This window comes from Varroa jacobsoni, unplaced genomic scaffold, assembly GCF_002532875.2.
Source record: "Varroa jacobsoni isolate VJ856 unplaced genomic scaffold, vjacob_1.0 scaffold_901, whole genome shotgun sequence".
In the NCBI taxonomy this organism is placed as follows: domain Eukaryota; kingdom Metazoa; phylum Arthropoda; class Arachnida; order Mesostigmata; family Varroidae; genus Varroa; species Varroa jacobsoni.
Window position 1 is genome coordinate 20986 of NW_019213803.1, and position 18810 is coordinate 39795.

The following is an 18810-nucleotide window of genomic DNA, read 5'->3' on the forward strand; positions in this document are numbered from 1 at the left end:
GTTTAAATATTGGAGTTTGCCGCGTCTATCGTAAGCGCTCGCCCTTCTCTCGAATTACGGAACACTGTAAACAAACATCGGGCGGCGACCTTCCCTAAATGCAAGCGCTCAATTGCGAGCAGAAAGCAGCTGAGGACCGACAGGAGGAAGGCATTGACAATAACATAAACAACATAACAAAGAGTCCCAAAACAAAGTGGAAAAAAGCGAAGTGGTCTTAGAGTGGGCCAATTAATTGTTTCCTCATTTGTGAATGCGGCTTTAGCCCAATTCTGATCGCCTATTGAGATTTATTGCGTTTCACAAAAGCTTCGGTTGCTACACTTTGTTTTGGGCAGCCTTATATTGAATATGCACAGCATGTGAACCGTTTAGTTGATTAATTTTCGGCGCCTCTTCAGGGTACATATGGACATAAGAGGTGACTTCACTTAAGAATTAAACACTTTGTTTACCTGCGCAACGGTATATTGTTGAGATATTTCGGTTTGGTGAAGTAAGCGCCGGATAAACTAACGGTGCTCAGTTCGTTCTCTCGTGTGGGAACCAGCAAGCAAAGGTCGAAACGTGGATAGCAGTATTTTGTGAATCTGTTGTGAATTACATGTGTGTGCATATAGAAGCTCTATAGCTGGTACCGGTAGAGGTGAGGTAACTGAAATAAACGAAATTTTGTGACGTTTCAAGGAAATGAGCTCGACTAAAATGGATCCTAATCCACAGAACCCATTGGGCCTCTCGTGGCATGACAGCGCGTGGCTTAGTGTGCTTGATGGGAACAATGTTCTTGAATACTTCTCGGATCGTTCGAATCCGTTCTATGACCGTACGTGCAATAATGAGACAGTAAAAATGCAGAGACTCGACGCTGAGGTGATGAACGAAATGACCGGTCTTGAGTATATTCTTCTTCATGTCCAGGAGCCTATTCTCTTTATCATAAGGTTAGAAAGCAAAGATTATTTCTATGAGGCCAAATGTAGGGGCTAAAAGTTTAGCGCTTTAATAAATCGTTTAGCAACCATGGTTTATATGTAGACGTTGACTCCGACATTGTTGACTAGGATGAGATTAGTTATCGAATGGCTTAGTCGGATTTTTCGAAATATCAAATGACGCGCATGTTATCATGCATTGACTCGGGCATAACGTGTATATATATATATATATTCTCGGATAAGGCATGAATAAGAGAGACCATGAAGATAATAATACGGTCTAAAATTTACTTCCCTATATTAATATCTTAGACGAGATAATATACTGCTTGTTTCCGATACATTTTCAGGAAACAACATCGTCACAGTAGAACTCAAGTAACACCTCTAGCAGATTATTATGTACTGGCAGGTGTTGTCTATCAAGCTCCAGATTTGAACACAGCAGTCAATTCGCGTTTACTATCGACCGTCTTCCACCTTCAAAGCGCGTTCGAGCAGGCGCATTCTTTTAGCAGGTTTGTAGTGTACGCAGAAGATATACTACGATCGATGAGTCTTAATATGGAACTTTTATGAGCGTGTTTATACATTTAGCCTATGGGCTAAATCTATAAACACGTTCATATGGGCTGGGCTATTAATAATTTTGACTATTGTCCTATGCAAATCATATGTTCGAATCAAATTAGCACACTAAAAAAGCAGTTGTCATGTTTAAACTGTAGATTACCAATCGGTTTTCTTACCACTACAAACTATCGGATATTCCACGATTAATTGTTATTTTGTTATTATTACATTTTTATTTTTATAATATTATATTATATAATTAAGTTAATTGTAAACGTCCTACTGATTTATGCCGTCTTTTTTTATTTGCTGTCCGTTGACCTCTAGGTCTAGGCCATAATAACATCTTTCGATCTATTTCATTTACTCATACAGATACCACCCGTCTAAAGGCTACTGGTGGGATTTTGGCAAGGACGACGACGACGCAAAAAAAAAAGACAAAGAGAAAGAGGATCAAAAAGAGACTGCAAGTCTGTTTCAGCGCCGGCGGGTTGATCTTTTGCTAGGAGAATTGGCAAGACGATATCCACCAAAACTGGCCCCACCGTCATTGCCTGTTATGCATCAGTCGCAGGCCCCGACAAACACCGTTACAGCACAGGCACCAGCGCCCCCCACCGCGTCCGGTACTCAGCAAGCCAACACCGCATCTGCAGCCTCTACAACGCAAAGCAATGCCGCGACAGCGGCGAATAATAATACTGCTCCCACAACAAATCACAAAACACCGGCAGCTGCTTTGAAACAAGGTGAAGGGCACCCGGAGAAGAGGCCTCGGATAGCCTGATAACGAAGGGAAAGGGATGAAAAGGAAATTGCTAGGCAAATAATCCTGATACAATAGCGAGGGTGTAATTTCTTTTCATTGTTGTTTCAAACCTATGGTAAGTGCCGATTTTGTTGAGTAGTGATGTAAGCCGAGTGAGTGAGCGACGGAATGTGCGACTGCATATATATGTTTTTTCGGGGGATGTTTATCTCGGCTAGGTGTACGTATGTACTGTGGTTGTATGTATGTACTTGTGTGTCTCTTTACGAGTGCGAAGGTGTAAGTAAACAAAACGCGTTACAGAAGAGATGAAAAGCTAGTTCATCTACACATGAGTATGAATAAATATAGTGGAATATGTACAAAAATACCTGGAACGCTTTCTTTTTAGTAAAGATATAAATTTAATATAGGCATGTTTTCGTTGTCATAAGTACACTGATGCTGTTTAAGGTTGTCAGACATAATTATTGGCCATCGCGAAACTAGTGGTGCAGCACCTAACCTATCTTTATATAAAAGAAGGTGAGATTGGATTTCGGGAGATTTATTCTATTTTATTTCCTTTGTAACTATTTAACATATGTTTTCCTTCAGTTACTTCATTATTTTGTTGTACTCTCAGTTTTTACACTATTGCGTTGTATTAAAAAAATATTATACCGTAAAAGGTTTTTTCAATTACGACATTGAGTTGACATTTTTGTGGACAATTATGTTTTTAAACCACAATGGCAATATTTTAATCACACAAATATTTTGAAAGATCGAAACTGTTGGGCCTCTTATTTAGATGGTGTGTGAAGCTTCAAAGTTTATAAATCACGATTCTTTTGTATCTAATAAAAGTTAGCACTACTCCACGGCTACAAGCAATTTGGCTTTAATCATCGTAGGGAAGAACGCTTAATGCAGATACTTTTCTAGATTTACCAATGATGTACTGGAAAGCATATAATAACAGTAATTTTAACCTATTTTTATGCAAATTAAGGCAAATCATTTTGTTAGATACAATAATAACACAGTGCTTCAAAATTAGGATATTTACAGAAAAAACATAATAGCTATCTTGTATATATATATATAACCAAGTGAATTCTGACGGTGGGACTTCTTGTTTAGTCTTGGTTCAGCTTTTTGAACTCGCACACTTGCGTGAAGATATGATCCAATACAGCAGCGGCTTGCCTTTTCACCGAAGAATTCTGAAATACACCTAGGATCTCGCCAGCTTCCTACAAACAAAATCCGTAGCTTCTTGTTAATAACTCAACACAAACGTGCGCAACGTTTTGATGATAACATGATGATGCGTAAATTCAGTTAAAGCATAAAGCCGCTATAGAAGATTAAACAGTGCCCAATAGATGCCCATAAGCCACTAGCACATAATCTGGGCATAGATAGTAATGGAACGTTGTCAAGAAAGCGGTTCGATCTATTTGAGGGCCTGATGCCTTTGTTTTATTTAATATATGCAGATATATGCAAAAAGGATATACTTACCAGAATATAATAGTCAAGGTCATCGTCGGTGCACCTATTGGTCAATTGAGCAAGTCGTTCCATCTGCGAGCTAAATTCTTCATCGAGATCGAACAACTCAAGTCCGGGGTCTTTGAGTGCACGAAATTGGGGCGGAAATACTGATGGAATAAGAGGGGGGAACGGCGAGTCAAAGTGTGGCCGAATAAGGCCTAGTGGCTCGTGTTTTATTTGCAGCTCTTCGTAACTATCCAACACCTGAACAGTGGTAGAGATGAAAATGCACAGTATGTAATAAACAGGTAAGCAAACGAAATTAGCATGCGCCAACGTTGCTACTTATAGTCTAAATAAAATTCCATCCAATAATAAAATCAATACTGTACAGCGGTGGATCCCGCTATCTGCCTATGGCGTACTTATAAATACAGAACAATTTGCCTGATTTTCACAACTAAAAACATGAAACATAACTATCCAGAAAAGCATTATGTCATAGCTCAGATTAATTCAATATTACGTTTCACTTGCTTTTATTTTTTTGGAACGAGCATTTGCTCGACAGTGCAATTAATAAAAGCGATTGAAAACTCTACAATTACCGTAGGCAAAGCGAGGTTGTCAAGCTTGAAAAGGTTGAGCTCAAAAAGGTTCATATAATCAGAGGGAAGTTCTTCACTCTCATCCAAACATCCGAGTGGTCTGTCGGCTAGGTAAGCAATATCTGGCACTGTGGTATAATCCGTTATGTCAGGATCTCGTGCATCAATTTGATTGAGCTTTACGTCTTCCCGGGTCAGGAGTTGCATTATGATATCCTGTGAAATCAACATCTAAATTAGATACGTAAGTGCGATTCTTATACAGCACTGTATTAGCGCACCCGTTTATATTTCAGGCCTTGCTTTACCAAAGTCTCGTAAAATGCATGCTGACCTGAATTTTGTTATTCTCTTCCTTATCAATATATAGATCGGCAAGCATGTGGCAACTGCCCAACACGACAATTCTGCCTGAATTGGGCCCTTGATGAAGTGCACAGACAGGTCTCTGCAGTGGAAAACATGCTGTGCCAGTTGACAGTAACGCAATGGAATTTCGAGACACATTTAGTGTTGCTCCGTAAGGGTAAACAAAAGCCAATCCCTGGGAGTTTCTTTTTTCTTGAGCTGAATCTACCTGAAATTCGACGAGACAGGACACAACAACCATCATTAACATTTTCCCAGTGATTTTTAGCAAAAATTAGGTGAATAGCCTCAAGGCCCGCTTAAATTTTTATTACTACCTTTGGGTAATTTTAGCAGAGGTAAATTACTAATCCATTGCTGAGTGCTTATCTTGAAACGTTGATCTTTATGTGACCTTATGACCTGTTAGGACGAAAATAATTCAAGATGAATAAGGCATTCCGTTGTAAATATAGCAATCAAGGTCTGCCGTACTGAGAAAAGTTCTAAAGTTTGACGGCTGCCTCCTTTTTTCCTACCTAGGAACAAACACTTTTGGCGGGAGCTTCTCTCACCCGTTTTCCAGCGAGCTCGAGTAAGGCCCGATTAAGAACCCCGTTATTAACAAAAGCTTCTTTCGGATGAAAGTATTTGTGGTAGACGTTGCGAATCACTACATCACTGTTTACCATTAAGCCGTACTCCTGAAAAAAGTGCTTCATCTAAGCCGAAATATATTGATAACGAATACCACTCAAATAAAAAGCAACTGAGATTTAATCACGAAGCTTATTCCCTGCATGATAGTCTCAATCAAGTCTTGATAATATTGTTATGCAGTAAGGTTTTTCATCAAGTAAATTATATATGCGGTACTAGTACTTATAGTTTGAAAGAAAATACAACAGAGTTAGAATTCAAAGGCAAAGCTAGACAAAATTGAATTTACTACCTCGAGAAGAACGTTAATATTAGTCTGAAATCGTTTTTCTCCTCCATCACCAAGCATCACAAGCAAGCGTCCTCCTTCTGAAATTATAAGCGACATGATCATTCTAATTAAAAAACGAATATAGTAAAACACATTAAAAATTAGACTTTTCTACAGAAAAGTTCACCCTGTACTAGTTCAGTATCTCTGTATCTGCGACACTTATTTATAGATCATTACGATCAAATATATTTAAAATATACTATTACAATAGAAATTTTTTACTATAAATACAGCAATATAAGTAGTATAGTCTTAGCAGATATACATATAGTGTGTGGCTGTTGATTCTCATACCTTCAATGAACCTTTTAAGCGCTTGCCGTTCAGTGTCAAGTAACATCGCCCGTGGTCCGGCAAGTACAAAAACATCACATGTCTTGAGAACTTCTGGACGTATCTGTTCCCGATTGGATCCCACGCGCCATGAATTCTTTAGCCTGCCGATAATTTCAAGTCGCAATTCATGTTAAATTATTTAATTACATGGGCCATTAAGTAACAATTCCCAACTGATGAAAGCTGACCTTAATGAGTTTATTATCCCACACCACTGAGGTTTGTTAGGAGGAGGTAGCCATATTAGGATAGCTTTAACTCAAGTTTCTACTTTGGCTGTACAGATCAATTTTGCGCGTAGCATACAACAGTTTCAGACTATCACAATATGAACAGTGTGGAATAAACTGTCAACTAATGTATGTCTCAATAGCGTCAGTGCAAGTTTTTCTGTATGCATAATACGGTTTCTCTCGTATTTGATGAGATACTACAAAGATCAAAAGAGAATCTACTAACAAACATTTTAGCTTGTAATGACCAGCTTTGTGGACGATGTTGTCATTGTGACTGCTGGTAGTTTCAGACTAAAAACTTAGGATTACGACTTTGATGTATATGGATTCCATGAGTTTCGAAATACGTACTCGGTACCCCAATAAATGCTAGCCTGTTACAACACAAACATCGCTTTAATGAACTGACTTGGGTACTCGATATCGGAACGCCTGCTTTTATCGGGTCGCTTGCGTCGCTGCGAGCTAACCGCAGCCGCATATAACGGACTGGGTTTAAACACATTTGAGAATTTAAATCACCAAGTTATTGAATAGTTCTTTATCTTATACTAATGTCAGCATAATCGCCCATACACCCATACGATGAGCTCTCAAGGATCCTTTTATTATTTTGCTTTGACAATTTGACATGTGGTGCTACCATTTGTGCGTTCTTTCTCATTAAGTAAAATGCCACACCATTTTACATATTTATTTAGTGTGCAGATGTAACTCATAATTGAGAACCTTTTATTATCACATCCATGTTTTTTACTTTTAAATTATAGAAATCAACAACCAGATACTGAAAATACGACAGTAAATTGATCTGAGATAAATAGCTTTTGTGCGCTGTATGCGCATTACCTCCTATGGAGAATTTTGTATCCTTCGTTAATGCTAAACGGCTCCTTTTTGGACACATCGAAAATAACCGTATTCGTCTTTTTACGGTCGCTTTTTTCCTCCACCATGCCGGCAAGTATGGTCGCGAAATTCGCACGGTTGCGTTATGTATATATCTCCAAAGATCAATACACCTTTGTATTAGTGTGGACACTCAAAACGAAATAGATAAAATAATCCGGACCCGAAACTCTAATCCCGATGTGTTTTGATACTTTGTGTTGTAACCATGGAGACTACTCCGCCATTGTGTCCTGTTTCCATATGTATGTACATTCGCGCATATATCTATACTAACTTGATGTTGGCGCCACAAAGGTCATTTGGCGGGCAAGATGCCACCATAGAAGGCAAAACTAACCTTTGATTGGAGCTTAAACAGTCAAATGGGGCTTAAATGTTAAAATGGGGTGATAGGTAATATTGATCAAATGACAAAAGCTCCCAAAACAATAACGTTGGGGAACAGATCGCAATGCTTAGAGGTTAAGTCGGTATAAAAGGGTGTTTGTTGTTTAAACAATCGTGTTTCAACTTACGTTTTATTCCTGATTATCAATAGCAATTCGGTGCAAAAACATCTCCCCTTCTATTCTTCTATCTAAATCTAAAAACCGTATAGGCTTGTCAACAGCTGTACTAAAAATGCATACTAATCGGACGAAAACGATTTCGGGTTGTCCGTATTCTGTAACAATGGGAGTAATTTATTAAATACCGGATAAAGTTGAAGGATTTTTGCAAACACGAAAGAAAATAATATTTTTAATAATAGATTTTATACAGATAAGGTTAATAATTATAATAGCAAATTAAAATTAGTTTACTCTGTAGAGGTTTCCAAGAATGCACGACGAATAGAACGACGACATTACGCGGAAATGATAGATCGCCCATTTATGCTGACTCGCTCGTGGAATTCCGCTGCCACCTCAGTGACAGTAAAAGTTATAAGTCGTCGCCTACAACTTATCCTATTACTAAAACTTTTTGGCAAGATGGTAGACGTTTGGCGACTCAACTTTGGACAATGTAATATAGTATATAATAATGTATATAGTAATAGTATTATATTTGTTTATTTAATCACGCATGTTTTGTAATATATGTCGACATACATTAATAATATTGCTGAGATGTATAATAGCAGCATCTTGTTCTCCTATAGAAAATGTACAGATAAGTATTAGGCTTTATAAAACTAGGAACATAAATATTTAGCCGAATTTTAAATATCATTGTCTTATTTCTCACGCCGTGCACCTTCAAACAAGGAAAAAAATAAAGCTCTGTGTGATGACAGATTGCTAACGTTAAAATTCTGTTTGTGCTTGAGCAATGGCACAAATATAATATATTAAAATAGTTGCATATAATGATTAAGCTTCGCTATACAAAGTGTTTAGGCTTACTAAAGGTTTTTCACTCGTATTCTAGCTAATAGCTGCTTTTAGCGTGAGCAGACGAAATTTAGCCGAGAATAGAAGAATTTTATTATTTGTAATTTTAATTTGTGGATACAAAATTTACTTAGTCGGTGCATTTGTCCCCGCTACAGTTGCACTAGAATTACTAATTAGCCTTGATAGTAATCGTGTAACATTTAAACTGAAATTATGAATTGCTTACCTAATTGGGTTTTTCGTTGGGACTTACTTAATGACTAAAAAAAATACATTACGGTTTATAGTTCATTAGGAAAAGCGAAATATGGTGCTTCCCTTACATAACTTGTTCTTCATAGTAAATGAGTACCTATTAATAATAATTATAAAATCTATTATTACTTTTATTATTATCAATGTTCAGTGCACCAAAGTAATGATAAATAATATCTCAAGTTTGCAACCAGCGATCATTTCTACATATTTAAGGTACATTTTTTATGTGAGAGAACAGTGTTGAATGATGATGTCTCGGATTGGCGATGTTGTACTCTAGTAAATTTTTAGCGCACCAAAAATTAGCTCTGAAGCTTAGCATTACTACTTAGATATAAATTTTTCCAGTTCAATTGGTTTTGGTTTCAAAAACATGCAGCATTTACTATAGTAAACAAAAAATTAGTAGCGCGCATTCAAATATTTGACACAATTGTTGACCATTAATTTCGATGAATTGTGAAAAGTAATTTGAAGTAACCCCTTAAAAACGCTTTTATCTTTGAGTATTCGACGAATTAGACGCGATTGGGTACGAAATTTACCAGAAGTATTTATGTAAGTATCTTTATTATTCATTAAATAATTAATTTGATTTGATTATTTAAATATACATTCTGATATCACTCTTTATCAGTATGCCATTCTGTGTTGTTGTTTTTATACGACAAATAATAAACCCCCATACACGCTACTGATACGCCCCTGGATTAAAACGGGGCGTTTAATGAAGGCCGAAACCGCATAGAAAACTATAAAATTACAAAAATTTAAAAATCGCTTTTTATGTAAATTGTTAGCTTTTGTCTGAAAATATATGTACAAAAATTTAAGTAACACGGTATGCTTTAGGACTGGCGAAAAAGTGTGTAGAAAGGGTCCACAAAAAGTATCTTTAATGGAAAAGTAATTATTATCATTTAGCTCATTCAAGCTGCATAGATAATCTTGTTCGTCGAACGCGGGTACTGCAGTTCCACTCGTTAGTGAGTGGCTTTTTTTTCTGCTTTTAGGCAACTCCTGTACAAGATGCCGGATTGGGAGGAGTTTTTTTATTCTGTGGGTTCACTTCAGCTCAGCGGGTGACGTATTTGCCTACTAAAATATGGGACACGTCGTGGTCTATGGTCTTACCTTACATGGAGCATAGACAGGCACTCTATTTTGACTCCATTTTGTGCTGGGTGCTAGTCTGTCTCATGGAATGCCTGCCTAACGGCGATACCGTATGTAAAACATAGAGATTCACTTTATGTTTTTGCGCTTACAATGACTCTTATCTGCCGCTGTTGCCGCCAGAGGAAGCTCGGGCATGGTCTTTCGAACGTGCCTAAAGACCAAACCGCTGTTCGACTGAATTAGTCCGTAGGTTAAGGTGTTACCCGTACATTTAAAATAATTATCTTCCTGAATATATTTGTATTCACTTCGTCATAGCTCGTTGTTTTATATACAAATAGTTACAGGAAAATGAACGATACTTATCTATTAACGGTAAACATTTAAACCGTTAGAATGTCAGATATTCCAAGTGTTCACAGGGGCGCTGCACGGATTGGCGAAACACAATAGACTCGATATAATGTTTAGCGTAGTATCTTGAGTTAACGTCTAAAAACATAACCTAATATAGCATAAACAAGTCCTGATTACAATCGATTGTTCACACATCAGCACTGGTTAGCCAGGGCTTTGCTTTAAACGATTAGAATTTGCTCAATTTACCTAGAAAAGATGCATGAAGGATTTAATATCAAAGGTTTAGGCCCAGCTAGTAAAATTTGTTTACGTGTTTAGACAATAAATCCTAAGTTGGAAAGACTGTGTTGTAGTACGTAATAGTTACGTGGTCTATTGCCACTGCAGTTTCTTTAAGTTCTGGCTTTCTCTAGTACTCTTATGTGGTCAGCGCAGATAGCTCTCTATTAGAGGATGAAATATAAACCATAAAGTGTGTAGTTAATGCATAATTTTCTTGATGGTTATTTGTAATCTGCAACTTGACGTGTAACGACGCTACTAATGATAACTGAAACTTTGTGGCATGCTAAAAAATGAGCTTGCTACGTGCGTCTGTGAGTGCGTACATATATCAGCATATGCATAACGAGTCAATTGTTTAAAAATCACATCAAAAAGTATATAGTATACATTCATCCAAAGCATATTTTCCGTGTTAAAGAAGAATCGTTTAAGCAGAAATCCGACTGTGTCAGACAACTACTAGAGATTGCCAACATTGAAAAATACCCGAACCAATTGGGATCTGCAGAGTTGGCTTGCTTGATTCGACGTAGGTGCTATTTGGTGTACTTGTTTAATGAAGCCATCTCCTTAGAAAATAGCTAACGCTTATAGTGATCAGGTGATTCTCTAGACACATGGCAACGCGTAAGTGTGACTATATAACCTTATTTCGAATTTACAGCATAGTGTACTAAGAAGGGTAACTTCACTTTTTAAATAGGAGGGGAAATTGAACCAGTTGCGGTTTCGATAAGAGGTTCCTCTTCTATTTTTTGAGCATTTAATATATACATATATACGTGAGCACAACAGGTACGATTGAGTAAAGAAACATAAATGAGAATTATTTGGTATAATACTAGTATCAAGGGTGTAAAGAGGTAACCTTCCGTCAATAAATTCATCCTGGAGTATTATCCGTATACTAGGCACAACTTGTAGTACATCAAACTAACCTCTCAAGCAATGACCGATATACAAAAAGCTACCAGCGATATAATAGCATATATCGATGACATCTTGTACCAATTAAAAGCTCCCTACATTTCTTCGGCTTACAAGGCTTCCACCTTGTTCAGTGCAGTAAAGCTGAGGTCGTTCGTTCGTAGTTTTCCGTACGGTCATTCCTACATTCGCTTGCAACGGCCGGCATGGACAGCGGTTCGAAATATCCCTTAACCTACGTTGCAATTATGAAGGCTTAAACTTTCATCGGTGATCTAGTAAACCATATTTGTTTCCACAATGCAGCCTTTCTAATAGGTGTATGCTCCTTCTTCCTTCTTCTCGTTTCTCCTTCCTGCTCCGGTTTGGAAACCTTCCTAGTTGTAGACCTAAGTGGAAGATCCAAGCAAATCAACTTGTGTTATTCAAATCGAAAACATAATTGGTTCGGACTTTAATAAGTGTGCCTCAAAAACCTCTTAAGCAATATTTAGTAGAAACTATGGTCTTCTGTCCGCGTTGCTATCTTTATACGATCCTAGCATGCAGTTCCTTCGCCCTATGATTAGCCCCTCTGTACCTACAGGATTGAACGAACTACCTGTGGATGACAAGAATATCGAAGATTTGATCCGGTTAGTGCCTAAGAGAGCGACTTGAACAAAGAAAATACTAGACCTTGGTAGGCAGATATAAAGTGGCCTGGCGTCATGGCACAATTACAGCTCTCTGTGTAATCTTCCTATAATTGCGTAAGACTTTTTTGAAACGAAATATACATTCGGATATGCTATTTCTATTACTTTCGAAAAACAGCATGGCAGTGGGGCATAAAGTGCACTGATTTCTTACGCGTCATCGTTTTTTTATCGCCTCTGCAATTCACGGCAAGCTGGCCTATTCTATGCTCAAGCTTATTTTGGGGAGGGAAAAAGGAAGGTATTGTTTGTTATAATAAAAGCTATAAAAGCTGTTTATAGCACCTACTTAGGTCAATTTCCCCCATGTTTTATTGTAAGATTTGTAACTTTTTCAAAGTTTAAATCAATTCTTCTGCTGTTTCTTTTAAAATAATTAATATTGGAAGGAAGCGTCGTTTTCACGCACATATCAGCTCTTAGCAGAAACGAGTGTTTTACCCGGCCCATGATTTTATTGCAAAGCATGTACACCTATTACTGGATAAAATTTTACTATGAGTTCTAAAAAACCCGATACGGATGTAACGAATGTATTATATTCTCGCTGTTCAATCGTAGCCATGCTCTGTGCTGAGTTTAAGTACTCAGTTTGAGTACTAGATTGGGCTCTAACCTCGCGCCCTGCGGCATATACCGAGCCTTCTACTTCGCTGCTTAACCTTCACCCAACGCTTTAATTCTCCCAGTGCCTACATGACGTTTATAGTATGAAGCTGTCCTACAGAACTCGAACAGGTTATTATGCTATAATTTGGGAGTATTTTATGTTTAGGATAGCGCGTTTTTTAACGAGCATACTTTTTGTCGTTAAACATTTGCACAGACATTCAAAAGCCAGTGGGCTCGAGCCTTCGAAGAACCGATAATGTGCTAAGAAAACTGTATAAACCAAGCATAAACGACTAATGAGAATTATATAAACAAGCAAAAACACAATTTGAATACGTGATTAGCCCTATTCACGTTTCGGCAACTTGAACTAAACCAAAATTATTGGGAATTTCAAAAGTTCTACATAAGATAACAGTGACCTAGTGGGAGCTTCACGATATTTGATTGAATGTTAATTATGTAGCGAAACGTAGCTGGCTGTAAAAAAAGACTGCAGTATAGAAAAGAAAGCGATACACGAAATTAAAAAAAAACATAAGAAAACGTAGTCAAGCAGAGATAAATAACGTTGGCTGGTGACCTTCAGCGGGTAGAACTACTTCATTTCTAGACACTTAAAGGTAACGAAAAAAATGATATTATTTAATTGCTGCTTTCTTCATGATGATCGTGCTTCTAGTTAACGCTCAAACTGAATGAAGCCAAAAGGAAATATGCTTACATGTCGTTACCGCCAGCATAAAACATATTAAAAACAGTCTTCATCATTAAACACCTAGCTTTAACATCGAATAGATCTTTATCGATTGGAATAACACTAAGTAGTCATTAAGGGTCCAACACTATTTAAGAACTATATAATCATAATGTTCTTATCACGTCAGTTACTTCATAGAGATCTTTCTCTATTTTTTTATGTTTTCACAGCGTCTTTATTTTTTGGAATATACAGTTTCTTTCGTGAATTAAACGCGCCATAGCTTGTCTCGTTAAACTCGTTTTCAAAGAGAGGGCTCGTTTGTACAACAGTTGAGAACGAATACAGCGTCCTGTTATGTTTCAGCTGAAAAGCGAGGCTTTTCAAGTAACATGTCCATTTTACCGCAAAGCAGTATCGACCTATTCAAAGGATCTCGGTGAGTAAGGTTATGTATGTAACATTTACCGCTAATAGTTTGGTTGTTGTGATGAGATAGTTTCGTTCTATAACCTATTATCGATCCAGCTCGGAGTTATGTGGAAATACTCAACAAAGGGTAAGAAAAAATCCTTTACATAATCGTAGTCCACTTTCAAGTTACATGAAATAAATTCCCCAGTGAGTTGTGTACGCTGGTTATATTGCAAGAGATATTGGATGAACTTAGTTATGGCCCCCATTCATGATTATATATTAGCAAAGAGCATCGAGCTATTAAATAGGGCTAGATGAAAGTGCATGACCAACTCTTAAAACGAAAATTTTACCCAATATAAATATGTTTCCTTTTCAACGAACCTAGCGACATAGAACCCTAGTAATCTATAGACAGCGGTTATAAAAAGCACTCGTACATCCTGTAGGCGTTGAATAGGCTCTTGTCGTTTTAAGATGTTTCAAAGTACATGTGTCCAACGGCGACTTTGAAAAACTGTTTATAAAACTTATATTACTCGAACGACATGGGCAAGGTATGCGAAACATCAAATACATTATGTGTTACATTAAGCTAATTGCACGTTTGCAATTCTGCTAGTATTATAGCACCTTTGTTATCATAGCTTTTTCATGGTCACTTTTAGCATATAACGTCAGTTCCCAATCGGCCTTTTGCTATACGTGGGTACATTTCAAAAAGAATAACACACCGCTCGTTTCCTGCATTAACCGCCGCGCAACTTCGTTTTGAAGATAGAATTACAATAAAAGTTACAGTTAAAGTAACGATAGTAACTTTCACGATTTCTAGAATTTGATTTTCTCGTATTTATTCCGTCGTCATTTTTATTTTCCACTATTCTTATCACTAATACACACACTTTTTCATAGTGTATAGATTTAGTTTTTATCCGGACATATACAGTTGTACGGTAGTCGTTCTCTTTTACGAGGCCGTCCGCTGCATAAAATGCCCGAAACAGGTCTGCGCTGGAAAGATCGCTTTCGTTATAAAAACGTTCTCTTTGGCCCGCTTTATCTCCACGTCTGCGGTATTGAAGCAAACGCTTTTCGCAAAAAGTGGTTTTCAGACGGAAGGACACCGGTAGTTTGGGCTGTAGGAAAGTAAATTAGGTCAATAAAAATAGTGAACGCTCCTGCAAAATCGGCGTATCTAATCCCTTTATCACGTTCCGTTTGAAGCTAGTAGTTAGTCATTCACATGAAACAATAGCAGAGCAGAACATGATTTGCTAGGGCTAGTTAGGCGAGCATGGTAATTAAGACTAACTGTTTTTTTGTGGAGGGGCTTCTTAAGCGTCTTGATGGCTACCACCGAGTTGGTTTGGTTCATCAGACCTTGAAGTAATGTAGCACGTTTTTCAATCCATTTCACGAGCCATTACTTAGTAGTATCAATCGCGTAACAGTGAAAAGAACCATCGTCAAGTTCTAAATGAGTTCTAGGCCGTTGGAGGTTGCAATAAACCTAAAACTATAGCTGTGTCGTTACCTTACACTTACTAAGTATAAAGTGGCTTATACCGTTCCAGGATGTTTAAATGATCTTGCAATCGTTTAGGATGCGACACTTGGATCATTGTTAATGTCGCCACAAGCTCAAGAAGGCGTAATCCAGAAACGTGTGTTATCTGTGCTAAAAAGAAACTTCTAAGTTTAATTTTGACGAGGTCGTCCGTTGGGCAAATAAATTTGGGAAATCTTTATAAAGCTTTCCTATGAAATCTATGCATACGAAATATATGCATTTATTAAAATATTGCAGCCGAAAGTAATAAGGCATAGATTGTAATCAATTTCTTTTGGCACAAATTGGATTTTAAGCAAGAAATGTGAGCTTCAAACCCTAATATAACCCTATGATATGTTAATTGCAAAGCCACTCATTTAAAGTATGTGTGACGTTATGGAGGAGTAAAGTATATCGAAATTTGTGAACAGACAGAAAATTAAGTGAACGATTTTGTTTTGTCTGCGTGGCGCTATAATCTGCCTACATCGAACCGTTGAACTATCGAAGGGCACTCCCTAGCCGGTGAAGGTGAGCTTCATACGTGTCACGATACGCCAGCTCTTGCGCCTTTACCTTGCATCAAATCCAGGCTTTACCAACGTCAATGTGACGTATCTGTCATCACTCTCAACTACTGTTATATCAGTGGCTCTTATCAAATGTATTTAAAATTAGATAGCATTGGCTGAAAAGCTAGAGGGTTTTGCACATGCTCACTGTAACCCCGAAATATTCTCCGAAAAATCAATTTAGCTCATGATATTATTTAATGATGGCGATGTTATTTGGTCGACGACTAATAGGTGCTATTGTTGACATTAAAAGTTTACAGGTGACGGAAGGGTTGTTAGTTCAGACAGAGGATAACTGTCAAAAATAACTGCTTTAGTAGGTTTTGCCAAGCTTGCATAATGGACCGCAGTGTTCAAGTGACCGTCGACCCAAGTGACAGACCGGTTACTGTGATTCGGCATCAACGGATAGCATTCGGAGCTGTTTTATTTTTTGTTGCCGTTATATGCTCTGTTGGAAGTGAGGTACATAATTCTTTCTAGGCGGTTTAGCTTGACCTTATTTCGCTGTTACTCTTTGCAGCATGGATCTAGCCATAATAAGTTCGTTCATAACTTACTTGGGAACAGTTAGTACGTCTAAAAGTAAATAGATACAGTTGAGTCCATTCAGTTGTATTTCCTGTACAATGTCTCCTGTATGTCATGCGTCAAAGGCGATTGTTGAAGTTCCATTGTTGGTGTCATCCTTTGTTTCAAGCGAATCTCGTATATGATCAAAGCTGGAAAGATGGCCTGTACATCATAGCTTCAGTCTGTACCATGTGTACCATGGCCATTTTACTCAATCTTCTGTAGCGTTGTTGCTGTCGTCGCAGGCAGCCTGAGTATATTCTCCCTAATGAGCCCCAAACGCAGACAACTGTTCAGGTGCAATGTCCGGTAAGCTAACATTTTCCGTTACTGTTCTCATCTTCACTCAGTTACAGACTAAACCCAGATGATGTTTAGTGCAAAAATAGCTATAAAAAGTTAGTATAGTGGATCATCATTATCTATTGATGGTAAGCATTCAGACTATTAAAATTCCAGGGATTCCCAGGGTCCGCGAGGATGCTGCACGTACTGACGAAACACAACAAGATCAATAGACTGTTTAATGTAATACCTTGAGTTGACCTCTACAAACATTTTTTAATTCAACATAAACTTATTCCAGTTGTAATCAATTATTCACATGTCAGAGCTGGCGTCAGGTCCCAACTTCCAGAATCTGTAGTTGTTCAAAAACATGGGAGGTATTTTGTAGAGCGCGCAGAGAATTAGCGATCAAAAGTTCAAAGTTAGCCACTAAAATTTGTGACTATATTTATACATTGCAATTTCTAGTCTTCGATTAAGAGATTCTGCTGGAGTACGTAGACTGTCGTCACTGAAGTACCCACAGGCCTTATTACAGTTGCGTAATCAGCGTAGATGTGGTATGTACTATTGCAATCTAAAGAGATGAAAATTACCACTGCTTGACATAGATATAAGTCACGTGCAATTTTAAGTTAATAGAGTCATGTCGCAATGCGTATGTGTACGTATTGCGACATGACTCTATTAACTTTTCGTTTTGATAATCTACGTATCACGACCCGCTATTCTGGTTCTTGGCTCAATCACAAATTATTACGGAACGCATACTCGTGTGGGCCATCACCTGTATTCTTCAATGGATTTCCCGGGGGAGCCCGCTTTCAACCCGAACACGATGCGTAAACCGCCGCCGTACGAATAAGATGCATAGTCCCAGTCACTTAACATGTAAACGCATCACCAATAATCTCTAGGTCTTATGGCGCCCTTGCATTTTGATTGTGTGTATATATGTCGGAGCATGCGCAACGAATGAGCTGTCAAAACGCATTCCCCACTCATCCAAAGCATATTTCAGTGCTGGAAAGAGATAGCCATAAATGTTTCAGGAAAAAGTCTGTGTACGCTATAGAACTACTGATAAACGTCGACATTGAAAAACACGAGCCAACTGGGATCTGCGCACCTGATTCTAGATGCCGGTTGATGCAGATGTCCTGCTGTGTACTTGTTCGATAAGCCTACTTTTTAAAAAATAGCTGTAAGTCATGCCAGTTAATGAGCAATTTTTAAGCGTACAAGCACGCCTACATGAACTTTTAGAACGGCAATGCGCTATGTTGCGAAAACTGAATTGACTTCTCAAAATAGGAAGGAAACAAACGAACATATTTATAACATTCAATATGTGTTCTTCCCATATACATATATACGTATGGTTTAAAACACTTATACACCAAGTAACACAACTAAACAGTTGTATGTATACAACAGGAATCATTCCGTGCATTGGGTTACCAAGGGTATAGAGACATCACATCATGTCAACTGACACAAGCAGGAGTATTGTTCATGTACTAAACAGAGTTTGTCCAACATAAAATTAACCTATAAAGCGATAACCGAATGTACGAAAAGCTACCAGACATGGAATTTTGTATACAAATTATATTTTGTATATATTTATGGTTTTCTACAACTCATTGGAAAAAGGTGACGCGACCAATATGCCTAATACAGTAAATCTAAAGTCGTTCGTACCTTTTCGAAAGCTATTTTTATTATTATCGTTAACGGCCGCTGCAAATAATGGTTAACATGTTTAGCTATGTCGTAGTTATTAAGAGACTCAAATTTTCATCAATAGTTAAATAAAACATTTTGTAGGTCTACAATGCAACTTTTTCTCAAGTGTATATACT

General features: G+C 37.7%; 2 protein-coding genes across 5 annotated transcripts; one reads left to right on the forward strand and one right to left on the reverse strand.

Moving 5' to 3' along the window:
• Positions 1-109: 109 nt before the first annotated feature.
• On the forward strand, positions 110-2653 carry LOC111264822 (mediator of RNA polymerase II transcription subunit 6). Of its 2 annotated transcripts, none has more exons than XM_022841005.2 (4): positions 110-421; positions 688-944; positions 1289-1456; positions 1887-2653. In XM_022841005.2, exons 2-4 carry the CDS (start codon positions 691-693, stop codon positions 2299-2301), a joined length of 837 nt encoding a protein of 278 aa, XP_022696740.1. In that variant the 5' UTR covers positions 110-421; positions 688-690; the 3' UTR covers positions 2302-2653. The 2 variants fall into 2 exon arrangements, with proteins under 2 accessions (XP_022696740.1, XP_022696741.1); XM_022841006.2 differs by having other exon boundaries at positions 112-421; positions 724-944.
• A 161-nt stretch (positions 2654-2814) lies between these two features.
• IFT52 (intraflagellar transport 52) lies at positions 2815-7802 on the reverse strand. Of its 3 annotated transcripts, none has more exons than XM_086970217.1 (8): positions 7715-7802; positions 6010-6152; positions 5674-5750; positions 5297-5425; positions 4708-4950; positions 4374-4589; positions 3793-4029; positions 2815-3521 (listed from the first exon to the last, which is right to left on the reverse strand). In XM_086970217.1, exons 2-8 carry the CDS (start codon positions 6053-6055, stop codon positions 3405-3407), a joined length of 1065 nt encoding a protein of 354 aa, XP_086826343.1. In that variant the 5' UTR covers positions 6056-6152; positions 7715-7802; the 3' UTR covers positions 2815-3404. The 3 variants fall into 3 exon arrangements, with proteins under 3 accessions (XP_086826343.1, XP_022696736.1, XP_022696737.1); XM_022841001.2 differs by lacking the exon at positions 7715-7802 and adding an exon at positions 7137-7398; XM_022841002.2 differs by lacking the exons at positions 5297-5425; positions 7715-7802 and adding an exon at positions 7137-7398.
• Positions 7803-18810: the final 11008 nt, after the last annotated feature.